General features: G+C 38.9%; 1 protein-coding gene across 1 annotated transcript in view; it reads left to right on the forward strand.

The window, feature by feature from the left end:
• ECHDC1 (ethylmalonyl-CoA decarboxylase 1) overlaps positions 1 to 20,421 on the forward strand; it is a 58,633-nt gene that overhangs the window by 20,279 nt on the left and 17,933 nt on the right. Inside the window, exons 3-5 of the mRNA XM_020987002.2 lie at positions 718 to 860; positions 5,222 to 5,274; positions 6,571 to 6,651. Coding sequence (XP_020842661.1) covers positions 718 to 860; positions 5,222 to 5,274; positions 6,571 to 6,651 — 277 coding nt within the window. The remainder of the gene's footprint in view (positions 1 to 717; positions 861 to 5,221; positions 5,275 to 6,570; positions 6,652 to 20,421) is intronic.

The following is a 20,421-nucleotide window of genomic DNA, read 5'->3' on the forward strand; positions in this document are numbered from 1 at the left end:
AAGTGGACTAATCAGGCAGAGTCAGCATCCTTAATGGAGCATTTGCTGGTGGTGGTGTGAAAAATAATAGAGAAAGTAATCAGAACATATTCCAACCTTGAGAGATGGCTTACATTCTAATGAAAGAGTTTATAGTTTAATGGATAAAGCAATGGCTGGAGTAAACTTGGCATTTATTAGTCCAAATCCATTTTAATTTATCACTTTGTTATAATTCTTTATTGGCTCCCAAGGCAGTTTCTTGGGTAGGAAAAATGAGAATTTATCACACTGAGAACACTGTGAACTTGGAAAGTTACCAAAGACTTTTAGCATAAGCATATTCAAAAGATAAACATTAGAAGATCTTGGTGGGAACTTCAGTTTTAATTTTTTCCTCTTTCTACAATTCCCTTTACATTCCTTTAGAGACCAAGGAAGGAGTTTTGGTCTAATTCAATCTTCTCTTTAGCCTAGTTTCTTTTTTTAACCACTCTTGTAAAAATAATCTCTCCCTTTTCTGAATGAACACTCTGTTAATGCTCATTTTAACACTTAATCATATGCTGCCTTGCATTGTCTTCCAACTGTTTCATGTGATAAAAAAATCCTGTTAAGGCTTTTGTATCTTTTGTATCTCCCCCACAATCCAGTACAGTACATAGACAATAAAGACCTGGAATGTACTTGCTAACCTTGGAAACTTTATTTCTATTTTCCTTTCCCTTTCAATAACAGGAGTTATGATGCTACAGCTTCTGGAGAGGGTGATTGAACTAGAAAACTGGAAAGAAGGGAAAGGCCTTATTGTCTGTGGGGCAAAAAACACTTTCTGTTCAGGATCTGATTTGAATGCTGTGAAAGGTCTGGGAACCTCACAGGTCAGTGATCATGTAAATTGCATTTTTAGCCCCTGATATACCTGTTGAAACATACGATCATTGATTTGGAAATGGAATGGATAATCTAATCAAACCCACTCAATTTTACAGATGAGGAAACTGACTTAGAAACCTTTTGAACTAAAGTATTTGTTTTATTTTTTAAAAAATGTAATTAGAAACTAGTATAAGTAGTGGGAAGTACTGAAAAGTGGTATAGCTAGCCTTTAAAAAGGCAGCAAAAAGTATGAACTATTTAGGAGATAGAACCTCAATAAATACTGATGAGGGATTATCTGTACATTACAGATGTAAATTTTGATTATAATATATGGGGAAGAATGTGATTTAGCAAGATTCCTTTTGCATAAAACTTTCCAGATTTGATTACTGTTTCAATCAATAAGCATTTATTTAATGCCTACTATGTGCTCCAGATATAATAAATGACATAATCCCTACTTATAAGGAATTTAACAAACATACATGCATATGTATGATGTTTTTTATATGATGATGATGGGGATGGGACCTGGACCCCTATAAGGAAAAGACCATATCTTTGCCCTTGAACTTTCCCACACATTTCTACCTAGATACTCAATAATCCTTTTAACTGTCCTTTCATTGTGGCCCTACCACTTAACTCCTTTCATTGACTGCACCTGGCCACCCCAGGCTACTGCCACTCCTTAATCCCATCCAGATCTTCCCACAGTCTTTTTCTGTATAAAAGTACCAATCTTACCCCCATTAAATTGTGCAGATTCTTAGAATCTCATGCACTGCTACTGGCAACACGAGGGCAGATTTACTAGAAATCTTGCCTGCCTAACGGTGTTATAATAAAACTTCATTATTCTGACTGAAAGAAGGCTTGATTGGTTGAATTCTTTTGAGGCAGATCCACCCTGTACTCTTGCATTTCAGGGTTCCCAGCACCCCAAACCACAACAATATGATACATGATATATAGAATGTATATTTATGAAAACACACAGAATAAATATAAATAAATACAAGGTTGCTAAATATAAGATAGTTTGTTAGGGAGCAAATCAGAACAAGGACTCAGTAAAGGCTTCTTGCAAGAGATGATGCTTGAGCTGTGTCTTATGAGAAGAGAGGAACTTGATGAGGCAGAGATGAGGAAGCAGTACCTCCAAGTGTGGAAACAGCCAGTTCAAAGTCATAGAGAGATGGAGTATCTTGTAAACAGAGGGAGGCCAGTTTTGCTGGATTGCAGAGTGTGAGAGGGAGTCTAGAAAAATAGGTTGGGACTAGGTTGTGAAGGACTTTAAAAGCTAAACAGATTTGATATTTTATTCTAGAGGCACTTCAGTTTATTGAGTAGGGAGCGACAAGATCAGATGTCCACTTAAGGAAAATTACATTGGCTATAGTGGCAACAATAGTCAGTAATCATTTGTTAAGCTCTTATTATGTGCCAGTCATTGTGCTAAGGATGGGAATACAAATACAAATAGAAAGGAGGACAGTCCCTGCCCTCAAGGAGCCTTCATTCTAATGGGAAAGTCACCTACTAGAAAACTGAGAGGGGGTGGGGGTAGGGCTAGTGCATGGTAGAAAAACTCTGGAGCGCAGCCTGAAAAAGAATAAGACATGGCTGGCTGGGTACCCTCCTTAAATTGAGGTTCTGGGAGGAGCCATAAAGGTCCTTCCAATAAGCAACTGGAGATACAAGGATGAAGCTGAAGGAAGAAACTGAGGCTGAAATATAGATGTTCTGCATAGAGAAGTTAAACCTATGGGAACTGATGAGTTCACCCACAGATTATAAGAGAAGATTTATAACAGAACCTTAGGGTGGTGCATTCACATTTAGGGGCACAATTTGAAAGATGATCTAGCAAAAGGAACAGAAAGTAAAATGGTCAGAAGGGTAGGAGGAGAGAAAGGGAAGAATGGTGTCCCAAAAGATGAGAGTTTGGCTGAGAAAAGATAGATATAGATACATACTGTATGTAGATTTGTATACATATATATCATATGTGGTGATAGATTGAGGGGATGGTAGAGTGTAGTGAAAGTGTTTTTTTTAGGGATGAAGGGAGACTTGAGCATGGTAAGGAACCAGATAGGGGATGGTTGAAAATTTGAGGGGATCTGGGGAGATGGGAATTATTAAAGATGCAGTCTACTGGAGAACATGGGATGGAAGGATGGAATGAAGTCAAGTACACATGTAGAGGGGTTGGCTTTTTGCAAGGGAAAGGACTACCTCTTTGTCAAAGACTGGAGGAAAGAGTAGAGAAGGAGGATGTTAACGGTTTTGCAATAAAGAGAAAGGAAAAAGAGAGAGTTCCTATTGAATGGTTTCAGTTTTCTCAGTCAAATAAGAGGCAGGGTCCTTGGGTTGAGAGATGGATGGGTGGTAATGTGAGAGGCTTGAGAAAAGAGGATAGCTTCTTTGGAGGGTGAGATAGGGAATCCATTAGAAGCAGTTTAAAGTATATCAGAAATCATACAAAACAATATGTGTTAAAGTATTAATGCTTATGTCATTTTCCTAATATAATTGTGTCAAAGTGATGAATATAAATGTATGGAATACTTAACTAATTTAAAATGGCTTCATGACTCTTGAGATTCAGAAATGTTTACAAGTTGCAGCTGTAAGGTCTGAATGAGGCTCTTCTACCCCAACTAAGAGGCTCTGAAATTGTTAATACGACCTTATAAATAGTCTCTCTGTAAAAGAAGCTTTTCTTTCTGTAGCAAACACTCTGCCCTTTATAGTCACAAATGCATCACTGAAATATCTGCTTATTTGGTGAAATTGCCTTAGGTTCTCTGTGCTGAAGATGATGAGATAACTGGGAAAGATTATAGTTTAGATAGAATGCGCAAACCAATTCTGATAACATGCTTTAATTTTCATATTAAATGCTTTTTGATTATGATTGTGTTGTTGATTATGCTGCTTTTTTTCATTATATTTTAAAGTTTTTAGGAGAGAAGTCATTGAATCTCTAATATAGTTTATATTAAGCTTATGCCTTCCATTATTTTACAAGAGCTGCCTCCTCCAGATTATTTTAGCTTAAGAATGAATTGGTTCAGTTCTAATATCATTTGTTTGAAGATCAGTATATAAATTTATTTTCTTTCACAGAGGCTTTAAAAATTAAGTTTAAGAAAGTTGAATTAGTTGTAATACCACTTGTTCAAAGAGTAATATGATATCTGATAGTATTCATAGAAGGTAAATAATCCTCAGTTGAGAAGCAAAATATTCTATGTAATACAAGGATTAATCTTGAAAAGGTTTAGAGTAGGGCATAGAGAAAGGTGGGAAAAGAACTAGAAAAAGTATTTATTGTACTGTTTTGACTTTATCCACTACCCTAAGTAAATACTGTTTTGATACTAATGATATCATATAGGCTATCAAGATGTATAGTTTTTTGGTAGATTGAACAGTTTGAAGATGGGGTGGGGGGGTGGGGGGAGAATAAGTCTATCTCCTTTCTGCTGCTTCCTTTTTTTTTTTTAAGTTTGGACTAAGAAATGAGCAGTATCACATTATGGGACACAGTCATCTTGTCTTGGAATACTCATGACAGGCATAAATAAAAAGACTACCATGAAGTGTGTTTGAAAATTTGATTCAAGACTAAGAAACCAAAGAGGTTTAACATTTTTTGACAACTCAGAAACTTCGTATCTGTAGTTTAGGAGAACTTTCTTCAAAAAAAGAGTCAAAAGGTGTTAGCTATGGCAAGTACCAAAAAAAAATCATAAAAACTGAAATCTACTATAATCAACATACAAATAACAATTGTTTATAGATGTGGAACTTGTATCAGAATTAGTTGCCTATGTACAGTCAGACCAGATATTAGTGGCACATAGTAGGCTTGTTTCCTTCCTTTGTTGTTTAAGGTCTTAAGGCAGGCAATATTTTGCTTTTGTCTTTGTGTCTCCACTGCTTATTAGATACTTGAGAAATGGCTTGTTGATTGGATGATTAAGAAGAATCTATTCTTTATGTAAATCAGAATAATTTTATTATTAATAAAATAATAAAATTAATTATTTTATTATTAATAAAAATCAACATATTTTTCCAGCCCCTATCATTCTTAGCTATTTTATATACATTTACTTCTTTGGTTTTCAGTTTACAGCTATAATTCTACTTGAGAAAACATGAAAGCAGTTATTTGGGGGAAATGCTGTTTGTTATGTGATCTACACAAAGTTTGCAAAATAGAGAAAAGTCAGGTTCACTTTTGAGCTCTACAACTTTGGTATTCTCAAATTCAGAAAAACAATTTTCCCTCTATAATGTAATTACATTAATTGTATGTTATCTTTGTTTTTGTTTTTACTTGTAGGATGGAGTCCAATTATGCATGTTTATGCAAAACACCTTAACAAGATTTATGAGGTAGTATCCTTTCCCTTGTTATGGGGTTGCTCCAGGCTACTAGAAATAACTCTTTGTAACTCTACTACTAGCATTAAGATTAAAAACAGATCAGTCTTTGAAAAATACTAAGGCAGGTGATGAACACCTATCTTGGCAGACTTGACTATCATTTAAAATAACTTTGGGTAATGAACAGTCAGTACTACAGCAAGTGAGTACATACTTGTGTACAAACAATGGATTTAGCAATGGAAATATAAAGAAGTATAAGGCATGTTTATTCTGAACCTAGAAGATTAGCTAAGTAAAGATAAGGAAATATTCATATAAGATCTACCTTGAGGCGATTCCAGAATTAATTGCCAAGAGTTGTACCAATAAATGCTATGATGATGAAGGAGGAAGCAATGACTGAGCTGTTTGGCTTGAAAATGCTTTACAAAGAGAAAGGGCTTGATTGAGCAAAGCAATGGCTAGGACTTTCATCAATGAAGGGGTAAATGTGGGGATGGGAATAGAGGGGCGGGGGGGGGGGGCAGGGTGTAACCTAGCACTTTGGTTAACCTAGCACTTTGTATTTTGAGGGGTAAACTCTATCTGAAGATTACTCTTTTTTTACCTGTGGAGCTCACACTTGCACAATCCTATTCATGTTCTTGAATACTGATTCATTTTTCCTGGCCTCACTTTCAGATTACAGAATATGGACAGGGACACTGGGACTTCTTCTTAGCCATATGCAATTGTTTCCCTGGGTGACTGAAGAGAAGTCTCAGGGGCAGCTGAGACTAAGTCCTTACTTTAGCTCGATCATGGTTGACCCTGAACATTTGAGTTGGAAAGATCTATTCACTTGAGTTGGAATGATTAATAATATTGGACAGCAGTCCTTTATAAAAGATGAGCATTTTGTAAAAGAATTACTTTGTATTGGTACAATGAATTTTTCTGAGTTCCTTGTGTGCCTTCCTCCAGTTTGATGTTCTAGGACTCAGATATCTCTGGAACTAAGTTTTAGTGTTGTTCCATATGCTCAGTTGCAGAATATCAGTCTATTTTGGGAAAATGATTACAGTAATTTTAGTATGAATTTTAAGTTGCACTTTCTCCCACTTCTTTTCCCCTCCCCTTCCACCAGAGTGAAAGCCCGATGTTTCATTGTCTTTTGGAGGTTGTTTCTGCTTATAACATACTGTAATAATTTAGCTGTCCCACTGAATCTTCTCAGGTATTGATGCAGGATTTGTAAATTGCCATTCAAAAGTATAAAACAATAATGCATTAATAATACTGTTATTTTTCTTCATTATGTAGGCTGCCTTTAATAAGTGTTGCTTTGATTCAAGGAAGAGCAATGGGTGGAGGAGCAGAATTAACCACAGCTTGCGATTTCAGGTACAGTGAAAATTGTGTTAGCTCTTGTACAAATATATATCTACTATTCACTTCGAGATAACCAGCAGTGTCTTATATATTACTGAGCAGGATTATATATCAGTGAATAATTTTATTTTGTCAGGCATCACTTGAAGAAGATTTTTGTGTACCTTGTTAGTCATACCTTTAATAGTCACTTTTATTATTGAATGCTTTTGGAAAATTTTAACAGAAACAAAATTATTTTGAATAAATTCAGATCCATCTCAACACAAGAACAGGTAGCCCTGGGAAGGGATGATGAATAAAGATGTGAAACTCAGCTTCCAGGCCCATTATATTGGACAAATAAGATACACACCAATTACTTAAGGAAAAGTAAAATAAGATAAAAATGAGCAGAAACAACTGTCTTGCTAACAAGGTTAGTGTGTGCTAGGACTTCTGGGTTTTCTCAGTGCTGTTTTATCTCATGGTAAACAACTTCAAAGTTTATTTTAGGGGGACAGAGAAGTTGGGTAAGAATGTGCTTTCTTTTCAGAGATGGGAGACTATGTATATAGAACAGTGTCATCAAACTCAAATGAAAAGGAAGCCACTAAACCATATGTAAGGGTCCCTGATGGGGTGTGGCCCAAGCCGAGGTCTTCAGAATCTGGCTGCCCTTGTCTACAGGTCCCAGCCCCTCATCTCCCTTTGAAAGCCTTAGCCTACCTTTTAATCTCATTAAGATACCTTTCAGTTCCTTCATTATCTATTCCCATTGTCTATTCAGTCTCTTAGACATTCCAATCTCTGGGAATTCTCACCCAGACCCTTTTCCCAGACCGTTTTCCCAGACCCTTCCCTGGTCACCCAAAGTCTATAAGATCTACCCTGGCCCTAATTCGGGGCTGAGAATCTCAGGCCCACAAGGCTGATAACGTCTCATGCCCGCTCATCCTTATGGGTGTCACCTGGCCCTAAGTGTTTTATCACTAATAAACTTTTCCTTTGGCTGAAGAAGATTTGAGTTGAATTCTTTCAGACAGGGTCCAGTACCACAATCTTGGGGTTCCAGCAGCACCCCAAAAGTCCTAGACCTCTTCATCCCTACAGGTTGCATAATGGCTGAAAAGGACTAAAATGACATTATATGTTGGGGTCAGTGTATAGTGTGTCTGATTGTAGCTGATCAGACCATATGAGCTTGGAATGCTTTACCACAGGTTGGGCACAAATAGTCCATATGAACATTTAGAGTGGAGATGTTTCTGAATTTGCACATCTCACGTTTCTTTTGAGCTACTACAATTCTGCTTTGCTCATTAAGCATAGCACCTTCTTTGTCGTGAACATGCCATGCTGTGCTCTTCTGTACCAGTGTCTCCCATGTCATGCAATCAATTCCAAAGTTCTTCAGAATGACCTTGAGAGTGTCCTTGCATTGTTTCCTCTGACCACCAAGTGAGTACCTTCCTTTCATGAATTCTCCATAAAGCAGTCTTTTAGGTAAACGTACATTGGCATTGAAACAACATAGCCAGCCAATTGGAGTTGTGCTCTCTGTAGTAGTTTGAATGCTTGGCAGTTTAGCTTGAGAAAGGACCTCAGTGTCTAGTACCTTATTTTACCAGGTGATCTTCAGAATCTTCCTAAGACAATGCAAATGGAAGCAGTTCAGTTTTCCTGGCATGGTGCTGGTATATTGTCCAGGTTTCACAGGCATATAACAGCAAAAGAGCACAATGACTCTGTAGACCTTCAGTTTGATAGGCAGTCTGATACTTCTCTCCCATACTTTTCTTTGGAGCCTCCCAAACACTGGGCTAGCTCAGGCAATGCATGTGTCAACCTCATCATCTATATGTACATCCCTGGAAGGTATACTGCCAAGGTAAGTGAACTTATCCACAGAATTCAAAATTTCCATTTGTTGTAATGGATGGTTCCATATTTGGATTGTGTGGTGCTGGCTGGTGGAGAACCTGTGTTTTCTTGGTGTTAATTGTTAGGCTGAAACTAGAACAAGCAGCAGAGAATAGATCCATATTTTGCTGCATCTCAGTTTCAGAGGTTGCACTGGGGGCACAATCATTTGTAAACAAAAAAAAAATCATGCATCAACTCTCCCTTCACTTTAGTCTAGGCTTGTAAGCCTTTTCAAGTTAAATAATTTACCCTCAGTACAGTAGCTGACCTTGATGCTGTTTTCATCATCATTAAATGTTTCTGACAGCATTGCTGAAAATATCATGCCAAAAAGCATGTTAGCAAGCACACAGCCCTGTTTCATTCCATTAATGACTGGTAAAGTATAAGAACATTGTCCTTTATCCAGAACTCATGCAAGCATGCCATCATAAAACTAGTATACAATACTGATGAACTCTGGGCAACCAAATTTTGACATAGTCTTCCACAAGCCCTCATGACCAACAGCATCAAAGGCCTTGGGCAGATAGACAAACATTGTGTACAGACCTCTGTTCTGCTCCTGCATTTTCTCAAGGAGTTATTGGGCAGCAAACACCATATCAACCACTCCTCAGCCCTTTTTGAAGCATGCTGGCTCTCAGGTAGGTGACCATCTTCTAGGTGAAGGATCAGCCTATTAAGAAGGACTCGGGCAAGAATCTTGTTGGCAGTAATTAAGAGAAAGACTCCTCTGTGATTGTCACAGGACAACCTATTTCTTTAAGAGATGGACAGTGGAGGCATCCTTGATCTCCTAGAGGATAACCTCCTCTTGCCATTTAACCTGGAAGATTTCAGTCAGCTTTTGTAGGAGCAGTGGGCCCTCTGCCTTGTAAACCTCAGCTAGAATGGAATAAGCACCAGTCACTTGGAGGAGCCTAATGGCATTCAAAACTTCTTTTTCAGTTGGAAGTTCGGCTAAAGAGGGATTGACTTCAATGTAAGGTATACAGTCAGTAGCTTCAGCATTGATTGATGGTGGTCTGTTGAGAACACTATGGAAGTGTTCAGCCTATCTCTAAGGGATCATGCCCTTATTACTGATTGGTGTGGCTCCATCAATGCTGAGTAGTTGAGATGCATCATACATAAATCACAGGCCCATAACTAGCCTTTAGGGCATCATAGAAGCACTTTTGATTGTTACTATCAGTGTAAAACTGAATTTCATCTGCCTTCTTACTGTGCCAAGAATCCTACATCTCTCAAAGCTTCCCTTGAATTTTACTTTTGGTTAGCTATTTTTTTTAAGGCAATTGGGGTTAAGTGATTTGCCCAGGATCACACAGCTAGTAAGTGCCAAGTGTTTGGTCTGAGGCCGGATTTGAACTCAGGTACTCCTGACTTCAGGGCCGGTGCTCTATCCACTGTGCCACCTAGCTGCCCCTTGAATTTTACTCTTGATGAAATTGAATGCTGTCTTCTTAGAGATGAGTGAACTATCCTGCTGGTAAACCCTGTGGAGTTCTTATTTTTCATTTAGTAGCTTCTGAATTTCTTCATTATTTTTGTCAAACCAAGCCTGATGTTTGCAAGTGTTCTAGCCCAGATGAGTAAATGTGGTGCTGTATACCAAATCTCTGAAAGCTGCCTGCTCCTTTTCTGCTCCACTGTTACTGATGTTTTGGCTCAGCTTTCCCTCCAAGTCAGCAACAAACTGTTCCCAGGGAGAAGCACTCTAATCTGTTGATGTTGTCTTCTGATAATCATCTTACCTTTGAGGCTTCTCTTTTGCAGAATATGAAAGTTTAGCTTGGAGAGGCTAAGTCTATGATTAGTTCATCACTGTGGACTTTGCCTTCATCACTCTCACATCCTGTCTGTCTCTTCTCCTTATAATGACATAGTCTTTTAAATGCTAGTGTTTGCTGTGAAGGTGCATCCACAAAGTTTTATTGCATTTAGGTAAATGGAACATAGTGTTGGTGATGAGGTCATGAAACACACAAGTCTTCAGTAGGAGGTGACTGTTGCTGTTGCTCTTTCTAACTCCATTCCTCCCAAGGACTCCCTGTCACATCTGATGGTTTATGTTCACTCTGGTGTTAAAGTCACCCAGAATTACAAGCTCATCCTCTTTCAGCACATTGATGATGAGGGTCTTCCAGGTGTTCATAAAATTTTTCTTTGACTTCATCAGAGTTCGTCATGGTGGGAGCATCCACACTGAGGATGGTTGTGTGGCACTTTCTAGCAAGTGGCAGTCATGTTGTCATAAGCCTTTCATTCCTTTTGGGAGGCATATAAGAGTTTTACTAGATTAGATTATTAAATTTTACCAGCTTCACAGTGCTTCTCATCACTGGCCACTCCAGAAAAATGTGTTTTCAGCTCTGACCTCGGTAAGCTGGCCTTCATTTGACAGCCCTTTTTCACTCAGGGGATGCTATTGAGATGTGATATCTGCCGAGTTCTCTCACAACAAGAGGTGTTTGTCTTTAAAGTCTACTAGATTTTGTGTTGTCCATAAGTATGCACACATTACATGTACCAGTGGTTAGTGGAATCATCTCTGCAAAAGTTTTTATACATTTTTTGTGTGTGTTTAAGCCACAGGATACGATCCTTGCCTACTACGGTGAGCAGGCAAGGGCTAGGTTAGGCAAAGCAGACAATTTTTAGGGCACTTTTTCTAGCTCCTTCCTTATGCCAGGAGGTGAGCAGTGTGGTCCTTAAAAAAGCTGCTCAGACAACCAGGGGGCTGCCTGTGTGCAGGGTTGGGACTACAGCTCCCAGTGTATCTGTACCTGTTGCTTTGTCACTTGCCTATCACCCTAGGACTGTAAGTAGGAGTAAAATAATAAAATAGTAAAATGGTAAATGGTAAAATGATATGAGTGATGAGTTTTGACTTTCATATAAACTGGATTTAAGTGAGGCAGAGTTGTTCCAAGTCATTGGCCTCACTCTCTCTTCCAGAGTCATTGAAGCCCAGTGGCAAGACAAGATGACTGGCAATGGCTTGGGATGTAGTGGATGATCTTGGCATATTCCATGTCCTAACTAACCTTTAAATGCTCCACAGCACCTGCTTCTGCTGCCTTCATTGGCCTGTTGGAACAAATTGTTCACGTCCACCAGTTCCACCAGTGAAGTCTTCACATGCTTGGGGTAGATACCCCCCAACTCACTGATGGGTTTGAGGCCTGTTGGTTACCTTCAACCTGGTTTAGCTTTCCCGCTAGAATAGTTTTACTGAGGTGTGGCTGTTGCACATGCTATAACTTCTTGGAGTCATAGGTGAGAGTTGGGTGGCAGTTAGACACCAAAGGTGGATAGCAGCTCTGAAAAAAAAGGCTTGGCTGCCCTCACACTGGAGGTACTAGTCCTCCCTGAACACAAGGTGCATAATGACTTAGAAAACTACTTGTTAATATTATCTGTGTTCTATTGTGTTTTTATTTGTGTTGTTAAACATTTCAAAACTACATTTTAATTGGCACTCAGGATGCAATATATTTAACACCTCTAGTTCAGAACACTGTATTTACCACCAGACTTCATAGATGTATCTCTTAGTTTTGTGGAACTTTTTTTCTTTTTTCATTTTTTTATTCTTTATTATAAGCAATGTGATATAAAAATATATCAACAAAATTGTTTTTAAGGCCTATGGTATTATATTAAAGAGACTTCATTGGGACAAACAGCATTGAACTACAAAGCTCATTTTTATGTTGAAAAATTTTTTGAAACTGACATTTGATAATGCTGAATTTTACATGGATTTGAATATATTCTCCCTGCTGAAGCATTCATAAGACCAGATTACTTAGTGCCAGTACAGCGTTCTTTACTCTGTAAATGACTTGATGTCTTAGTTACAGGTACTTAGTAAATTTCTTGGAGCCTCATTATAACACTTGTATGGAATGCAAGATATACTCAACTAAGTTCCTATCAAACCCATAATGCTTCTTTGATGAAAGACCTTTTAAATCACAACTCTGTATACCTGGTAGATTCTTGGCAGAGTAAGTTTAATCCTTGACATTTCCATATAACTTGTTACTCTTCATTTCCCTGTGCCCAGCCTCTAGTAGATCACCTCTTGGGATCTTGATAATGGACACTAACTCCAGTTCTTATTACCCTTGCCTGTGACTTTAAAATTACCTCATGTATCTATTTGTGGCTTTGATCTTGGACTTCATTAGCCCCTCTTTCAAAATTTTGCCTTATTCTTTGCTTCCTAAAAACTGCTTTTGACTTGAATTCCTTCTATAGTCTAGGAGAGCTTTCCTAGGCATCGCTATCTTGACAGTCAGCTCCTTATCTGAGTCATTAATTGAGTCATTCCAGTCCCTGATCTATCATTTGCCATCCAGTACTGCTTGCAGTACTAGTCCATTGATACTGCAGGTTGACCTTTTGTATTCAGGAAATGCGTAGTTATTTGGTACCAAAATCTTGTTTCAAATATCTGCCCACACTTATTTAGGCAGTGGATGAGCTTACTGCTTCCCTGCACGTCCTACAGGAAGAAAATAGAATCCTATAGACACAGGCACAGGAACTCAAAGAACAAATACTGTTAGCTCACATGTGTATGATACTTTACAATTTACAAAAACACTTCCATCATAATAACTCTATAGGATAGGCAGTACAAGTATTATTGTCCCAGTTTTACAGATGAGGAAAATGAGGTTAAGAGAAGTTATTTGGTTTGCTCAGTGTCATAGAGCTAGTGTCAGAACTAATTACCCTTAAACCCACTATGCTTTCCAAGATACCACGGACAACCATGTAGCATAGCAGAACCAACAGCTTTGTGTCTAAGCCACTCGATAAGCCTCCTCAGCTTCTTAGAGTTCAGGGGACCCCAGGAGCCTAGGCCTAGGCCACGGCTCTGACTGTTTCTGGAGCTTCTGCCCAGCAGCTGCCCCACAGACTAAGTGCCTCAAGGTGAGAGACTCCTCATCAATTTCTTCCCCAGATTGGTAACACTATTCTATAAGAACAGCCCCTTCCCACCTTTTTTTTTTTTAGCTGCTCTGAGTCTGTAGCAAAGTTATTGCATTAGGATCTTCTAGTTTCTCTAGGATAGAAACCACTAACTGGTGGATCAAGGATTCAAAAGGGTATGGTATGTGATAGCTTTTTCTGTCTTCTGGTATGGGGTGTGGTTCAGAAATGAACACACAGTGGCCACCCAGTCCCACACAGCACCGAATAATCCTTGATAGTGTTAACTTGCCTAACATAATATATATGTGACTTTAGTTTGAAGATTAGCTAGTATCCAGGCTGGAGATCAGGCACTGGCCTTTATATTCTTGGCCTCAAGCACCAGCCATGTCCTTGCTTATCCCTGGTTGGAGGAAGCTTCATTTGGGCTCACATTGGCTAAGAAAACTCAATGAATGGCAAACTATCTGTGACTGTACTATTTGCAAGCCAGCCACCAAAACAGGGCTACCCAGTAAAATTCACATTAGACCTTAAGGGGAAATATACTGGCTCCATGATGACAGGACCATCCAGATTAGTTATTCCCCCTTGTGGTCTACACAATCCATAATCTCATCTTTAGCATCTGTAACCATCAAATTCTCACACTGTGGTGACCCCCAAGTCACACTTCATACCCATGCTATTATGGCCTCAAAGATTTTAGGGAAGCAGGATCAATTTGTAGAAATTACAGGGAGGTAAACAGTAATATTTCAGATCAGGGGAAAAGAATTTCTTTCAACTATTGAGGCAGGAACATTTCCCAGGTGTGGGACCTTGTTGTGCTTCAGTTTTCCCAGGGGGGAAGATAGTACAACTTCTAGGGACTTGGAGGCAGAATGGTGTAATGTAAGAGTCATGGGCTTTGAAATCCAAAGGCCTGTGTTTGAGCCCTGACCATAATACTTTATGTATAATATACTTTAAGTATAACAATACAGTTAAGTAACTATGGCCAAGTCACTGGGGTTCAGTTTCTTTATCTATAAAATGGGGATATAATACTTACTCTCTAGCTAGTGCACAGAATTGTTATGAGAAAACACTTTGTAAACCTTAAGTGCTCTATAAAGTTGAGCTTTTATCTCTTGAAGAGGCAATTGAGATATAAAACATAGTGGGGGCAGTGTGTGGAGAGAGGTGAGGGACAGGAAAGTATTGTATATATATATATTTTTTTGCTTTTTGGTGAGGCAGTTGGGGTTAAGTGACTTGCCCAAGGTCACACAGCTAGTGTCACGTCACCGAGGCCAGGTATGAACTCAGATCCTCCTGACTCCGAGGCTGGAGCTCTATCCACTGTACTACCTAGCTGCTCCAGCATTGTATATTTTCAAAATAATGTTATGTTATTTTAACCAAAGGCCTATCGTTCAGCTTAAAATCTTCATTTTGACAATAGTTTTAGTATTTTAGCTTTTGTGTATATTCATATTTCATAAAATCAGTACAGTTGTATATAATATTTTGGATGTAAATCACATGACCATTACAAAACAGGGTGTTGTATCATATACATTTTTTAAAATATAGCAATTCCTTTTTTAGGTGCGCCTATTTTACATAAAGATCTAAGCCCTTTTTTTCTCCTTTTAATCAGAGGCTGTGTGGAATGTAGTACTTCTTATCACATAAAGTACACATGCACTGCTTGGTGGCCTTGCCCAGTGACAGGGGAAAGAGCTTAGTTGCAGAGGATAGACCAAATCTGCAGGACATATCATCAATGTTCAGACATCTATTAATGTATTCTCTGTACTGACAAGACCAGTACAGGGATTGACTATGGGCCACATGCTCATTCTCAGTGAAATACAGATGTATCACAAGAGCTCCTTACTCCATTCTCCAGAGGTTCAGCAGCCAGGGCTACAAAACAAACATGGAGAAAAATGGGGGTAAAAAATCCTATACCACCATAACTCAGGTGCAGCAAGTAAGCATTAAAGCCTTGCCTAGCTAACCATTAATAACTCCTGTTTACCCACACGCAGAGACATCTGCCTCACAGAAGACACACTGGTTTAACAATTGAATACCAATAATGGGTACAGTGTGAATCTAGTTTAAATACTTCCTCTTCACCATGCTCTAGGTATAGGAAGTATCTCCAAAGCTATAGTTTTGTTTGCTTGAACCTGTTGTTAACACTGTTCCCACTTAAGTACTCTCTCCTGACCTCCCAGATAGGAAAGGAGGCCATTATATTTCCATGCTTTCTTTTTAAAAATCAATCCTTTTTTATCATTATGAATTAGAAAATCATTAAGCAAACATAAATATTTCCATATGAAAAGATGCCCGGAATACACAGAAAAGAGGTAGTCATAGTGGATATAAAGCTGTCCTCAGATTGATGGGTACCTCCCCTAGTTTATAGTTCTTTGCTACAACAAAGTGCTGCTATAAATGTTGTACATATGGATCTTTTTCTTCTTTCTTTGATCTCTTTACAGTACCTATCTAATAGTGGTATCACTGGGTCAAAGAATTTGCTCACTTTAGTGGTCTGGGGGTATATTTTCTAAGTTATTTTATAGAATAACTACACCAATTCACATCTTCACCAACTAACTATGCATTAGTGTGCAGGTCTTCCCACAGTCCCTCCAACAACTGTCATTTCCTCCTTTTTTTCCATGTTTACCAGTTTGGTGAGTATGACATGTGACTTTAGAGTTGTTCCGATTTGCATTTCTCTTGTTATTAATGATTATTCATACCTTGGGTTTCTTCCCTTGAAAATGGCCTACTTATATCCTTTGACCACTAATCTACTGGCATTTTCATGTGTTGTTGATGAAAATATCTTAAAAGTAATTATACACATTGCAAAATTGTTCATACACATTATTTCATATGATCTATACAGGATCTATTATCCTGTATATTATAGATCCTATATATAGGATTTATACAGATCTATTGTATCTAGCATAACACCTATAAGGAGGAAGGTTCTGAAAATGTTGAGAAACAAAGAGTTGGAGAAGAAATAGAAGGTGGTAGAGATGCTTAAAAGAATGAAAAGTCTCTGAAAATAACTCTAGCAGGAATAGAACAGTCTCTGAGGAAAACAATTAGTCGAGTAACCAAATCAGTTGACTTCTAACTTCTGCACAGATGATAGGATCAAACAGCACCCAAAGAGCCAGGAAGAATAAAAAGAGAACACAAAAATACAAAGAATACAGAACTTTGGAAACACCTTCCCTCTCCAACCTGAGTGGGCAAGGGTGCCACCACTGCCAAGCCTTTTGGTTTGTTCCATGAAAGACAAGGCCTTCTGAAGAAACAGCCTCTGCTTCTCTACTTCTGTTCTTCTTATACAGCAAACTGAAGTTTTCCATAAAGGAACCTTAAGTACTTGCAGAGAAAGGATAACGAAAGCTTGTTGTTCTTCAAACTTTTGATGCCCAAGTTAACAAACCCACAGAAGCCTTTTTTAAGACCAAATCATGCTCAAGTCCTATAATATGCAAGAGCAGAACTGAGTTAGAAGCAGTGGAGCTTGAGAAAATGCAATACAAATTCAAAGCACAGGAATTTGGTTCTAGAATCTTTGAGGGTGGATCCATCTTGTCCAAGAAACCTCCTGCAAAGCCACCTACCTGAGCAATTGGCTGTGACTTCAAGACTGAAGAAAAGGATATAGGAGCATGAGGTAAAATGGTTATTAGAACATCACTTTGAGTTCCATTCTGGGCTTTGTCCTACCAGGATCTTAGATTTTATGGGTATTCCACAGAAGAAACTCTTTACCATCATCCAGAACTCTCTTTCCTGCTTTGAAGAACAAAGTCCAGATATTGACCAGAGAAAATGAAGAAGAGTCAGCAGTAATCAGAACTTCCCCATACCATACTATGTAGTGCCTTTTAAACTCTAAATTCCAGAGCAGATGTGCCCATCTCCTTTGATTCCTGGGACAAAGAGTAGAAATTGCAGAAGGAAAAGAAAACAAAAGAGCTACTGAAAGAAGAGGTGCCTAACTAAGGTCAAGGCACAGTCCCTCACTCACCTTGACAGTATCAGCATACCAGAGGTGAAGATGAAGAACCACCAAAGGACAGAGTAAAGAGGAGCTTCTGAAGTTCAGCTGGACGCAGTAACTCAAAGAAGACCTGAAGCAGCTTGCTTCTAAGCTCATGCAAACACTGCCATACATCAGGAACCCTTTGTTTCCCCTCCCCCAAAGAAAACAAACAAAAATAGACAACTTCAGAAGACCTTTCTGCAATTTTAGAAACAAACAGCTATGGTTGAAACTCAGAAATCTCAAAAGCCTGAGGGGCCTGGACAGTGGGAAGAACAGAAAAAAGAAGAATCAGCCAAACTGTTGACAAGAACTGATACATAAAAGTGAATCCAATCTGCAGATATCAGAGTGTGATGGTAAATTTTCTAACAGATTCCAGGGTTAAGTCACAGCCTCTGTTGTTTGAATGGGCTCTTTCCTTTTGGGAGGGGTCATTTCACACTTTACCACTAGGCCACATGGAAACATTTCTACAGACTCTTACCTGTGCCTCACTCCTGAAGACTTTAGATTTATCCAGCTTCCCTAATATGCACAGAAGCTTTCTATACTGGATTTTGTCAAATCTAGCCAAGTAGTCACTTTGTTTCAACTACTAGTTGACCAATAATGTGGCTCTTAACTCTTCTAATGTAATCTGAAGCATAATGTACACTATTAAGCCCAGTCTTTAAATATATATATATATACATACATACATATACACACACACGTATATATATACAATTTCTTATATTAACATGGCTGTGTAACCAAAGGAAGACAGCAAATCTGTCATGAAATCTAATCCTATTCAGAATCAGTTGTGAGGGAGCTGGCAGGAGCTTTCACTGGGGCTTCAGTTTTCTGGTATTTATCGTAGCTTAGTGCCAGATGGATGTCATTTGGCCAGTCTGGTCAACACTTGTGAAAATGGATTATTTCTTTCCTTTTCTTCTCCCTGTATGTTCACTATCTCAATATGATCCATGACTCCTTTACCTTACCAGGGTGGTATCATTCATCTAATGAAATAACACAGTCTCAGCTTGCCTCTGTTAGAATGACTGGTGCTTCCTCTTCTACCAGCCCACCCTTGTTTATGGATAGGAATCAGAAGCAAGCTCCCCTGACATAAGTAATACTAACCTGGACCACTCTTATAACTGCCATCATTACTTGCTTTTGCACTAGAATGTGAGAGCAATCAAAATCATAAACCCTAACCAATCCCAAAAACAAAACAAAAAACAGAAGCCAATATATCCTGGACACCATCCCTACCAACATGATGTTGAGAAACAGGGAAAGATCCATGGCACGTACTCCAGCATTACTACTACTGTCCCTCCTAGCCTGTCCTACTCCTTCACTGCACTCACTGGATCTGCTCAGAACTAGCACTGCATTATGCCTTGCACTACACTGTCCACTCACTCTGTCAATATTTTGCTGTCCTCAGACCAAGGCTGGACTCCATGTCCACCTCACTGGGCCATACATCAGCAATATTTCTCAGCACTTAAGATCTATAACCACTCATACTCTTCCCTGGCCAGCTTCTTCCACAGCAGTGAGTGCTATGGAGAGGATTTCCTGCACTATGAATAGCATCCCAGTCACGTGACTGCTGAAACTTTATTACATGCCTACACAAACTGCAGTGTAAGTATTATCTGTGTTTGCCTCTTCCAGAGGTTTCCCTGGGCTTAGTCCTTAGTATATAAGTTACTTAGAAGACATGGGAAGATAGAAACAACTACCATACATGGCACTCCGACAGCATAGATGCTTCTTTAAAATATAGTAAAAATTTATATTTGTCAAGGACTGTCACTGGGTAGTGACCTAGAGGCAGCTAGGTGGTTCAGTGCATAAAGCACTGGACTTGGAAGTCAGGAAGACCTCAGTTCAACCTCAGGCTCAGATACTTACTAGTTGACCCTGGGCAAATCATTTAATCTCTCTGTGCCTCTTTCCTCATCTGTAAAATGGGGATCACAGAAACACATACCTCTCAGGGTTGTTGTGAGGATCAAACAATATATGTAAAGCAGTTTGCAAACCTTAAAGTGCTATATAATTGCTAGCAATTGAACTCTTTTAAAGATAATACTCCTATATTCCCTGTTATTGTTTTCATACCAGGATCTCTACCTCCCCATGCCTCAAGAGTCTTTCAGAACTTTCTTTGTTCTACTTGGCCCCTACTCCTGAATGAGTAAATATGGTAAGTTCTTCTGTTGACCCCCTCCCAAGTTTGTCAATTTCTGATTACTTCTGGTCCTCCCCCTCCTTTCTTCTTACCCCAGTTAAGAATCCCCATCTTATTCACAGCTAGATTTATTTTCTTGCCTTTGTACTGATGTTTTCCACCTATGTATGTTTTACCTGAAGTGCCAAGCGAGTGATTTCAAAATCTGTGCTATGCTCATAGAGTCCAGCAAACTGAGTGACTAAGGCCTTTGGCTGGGTGCCAGTTACATTGACTCCAGGCTTTCTTACTTTTCCCTGGCTGACTTCTGGCCTTTTTGGCAAAGATCCAACCTCTTCCATTTCTCCAATCAATCATTTAGTTGTGCTTTTAGGCCCAGATAAATACTGTGATCCCACAAGCTGAGCTAGTAGATGCATGATAGCACTTAAACCCCTCCTGAAACCCTGGATCAGCAATGTTTCCTAATAGCATCCAGAATATGGAACCCATTAATATAATCAATTAATGGTTAATTATCTTGCCGTAATGCTAGTATCAAAGTTGCAAGATCCCTCTTTTCTCTTGTATGTACCTAAAGATTACAAGCCTTGAACCATAGAAGGTTCTCTACTTTCCTACTCAGTTAATTGTCCTGTCTAGT

The sequence above is a fragment of the Phascolarctos cinereus genome, unplaced genomic scaffold, assembly GCF_003287225.1.
Source record: "Phascolarctos cinereus isolate Bilbo 61053 unplaced genomic scaffold, phaCin_HiC Scaffold_5;HRSCAF=322, whole genome shotgun sequence".
Classification (NCBI taxonomy): domain Eukaryota; kingdom Metazoa; phylum Chordata; class Mammalia; order Diprotodontia; family Phascolarctidae; genus Phascolarctos; species Phascolarctos cinereus.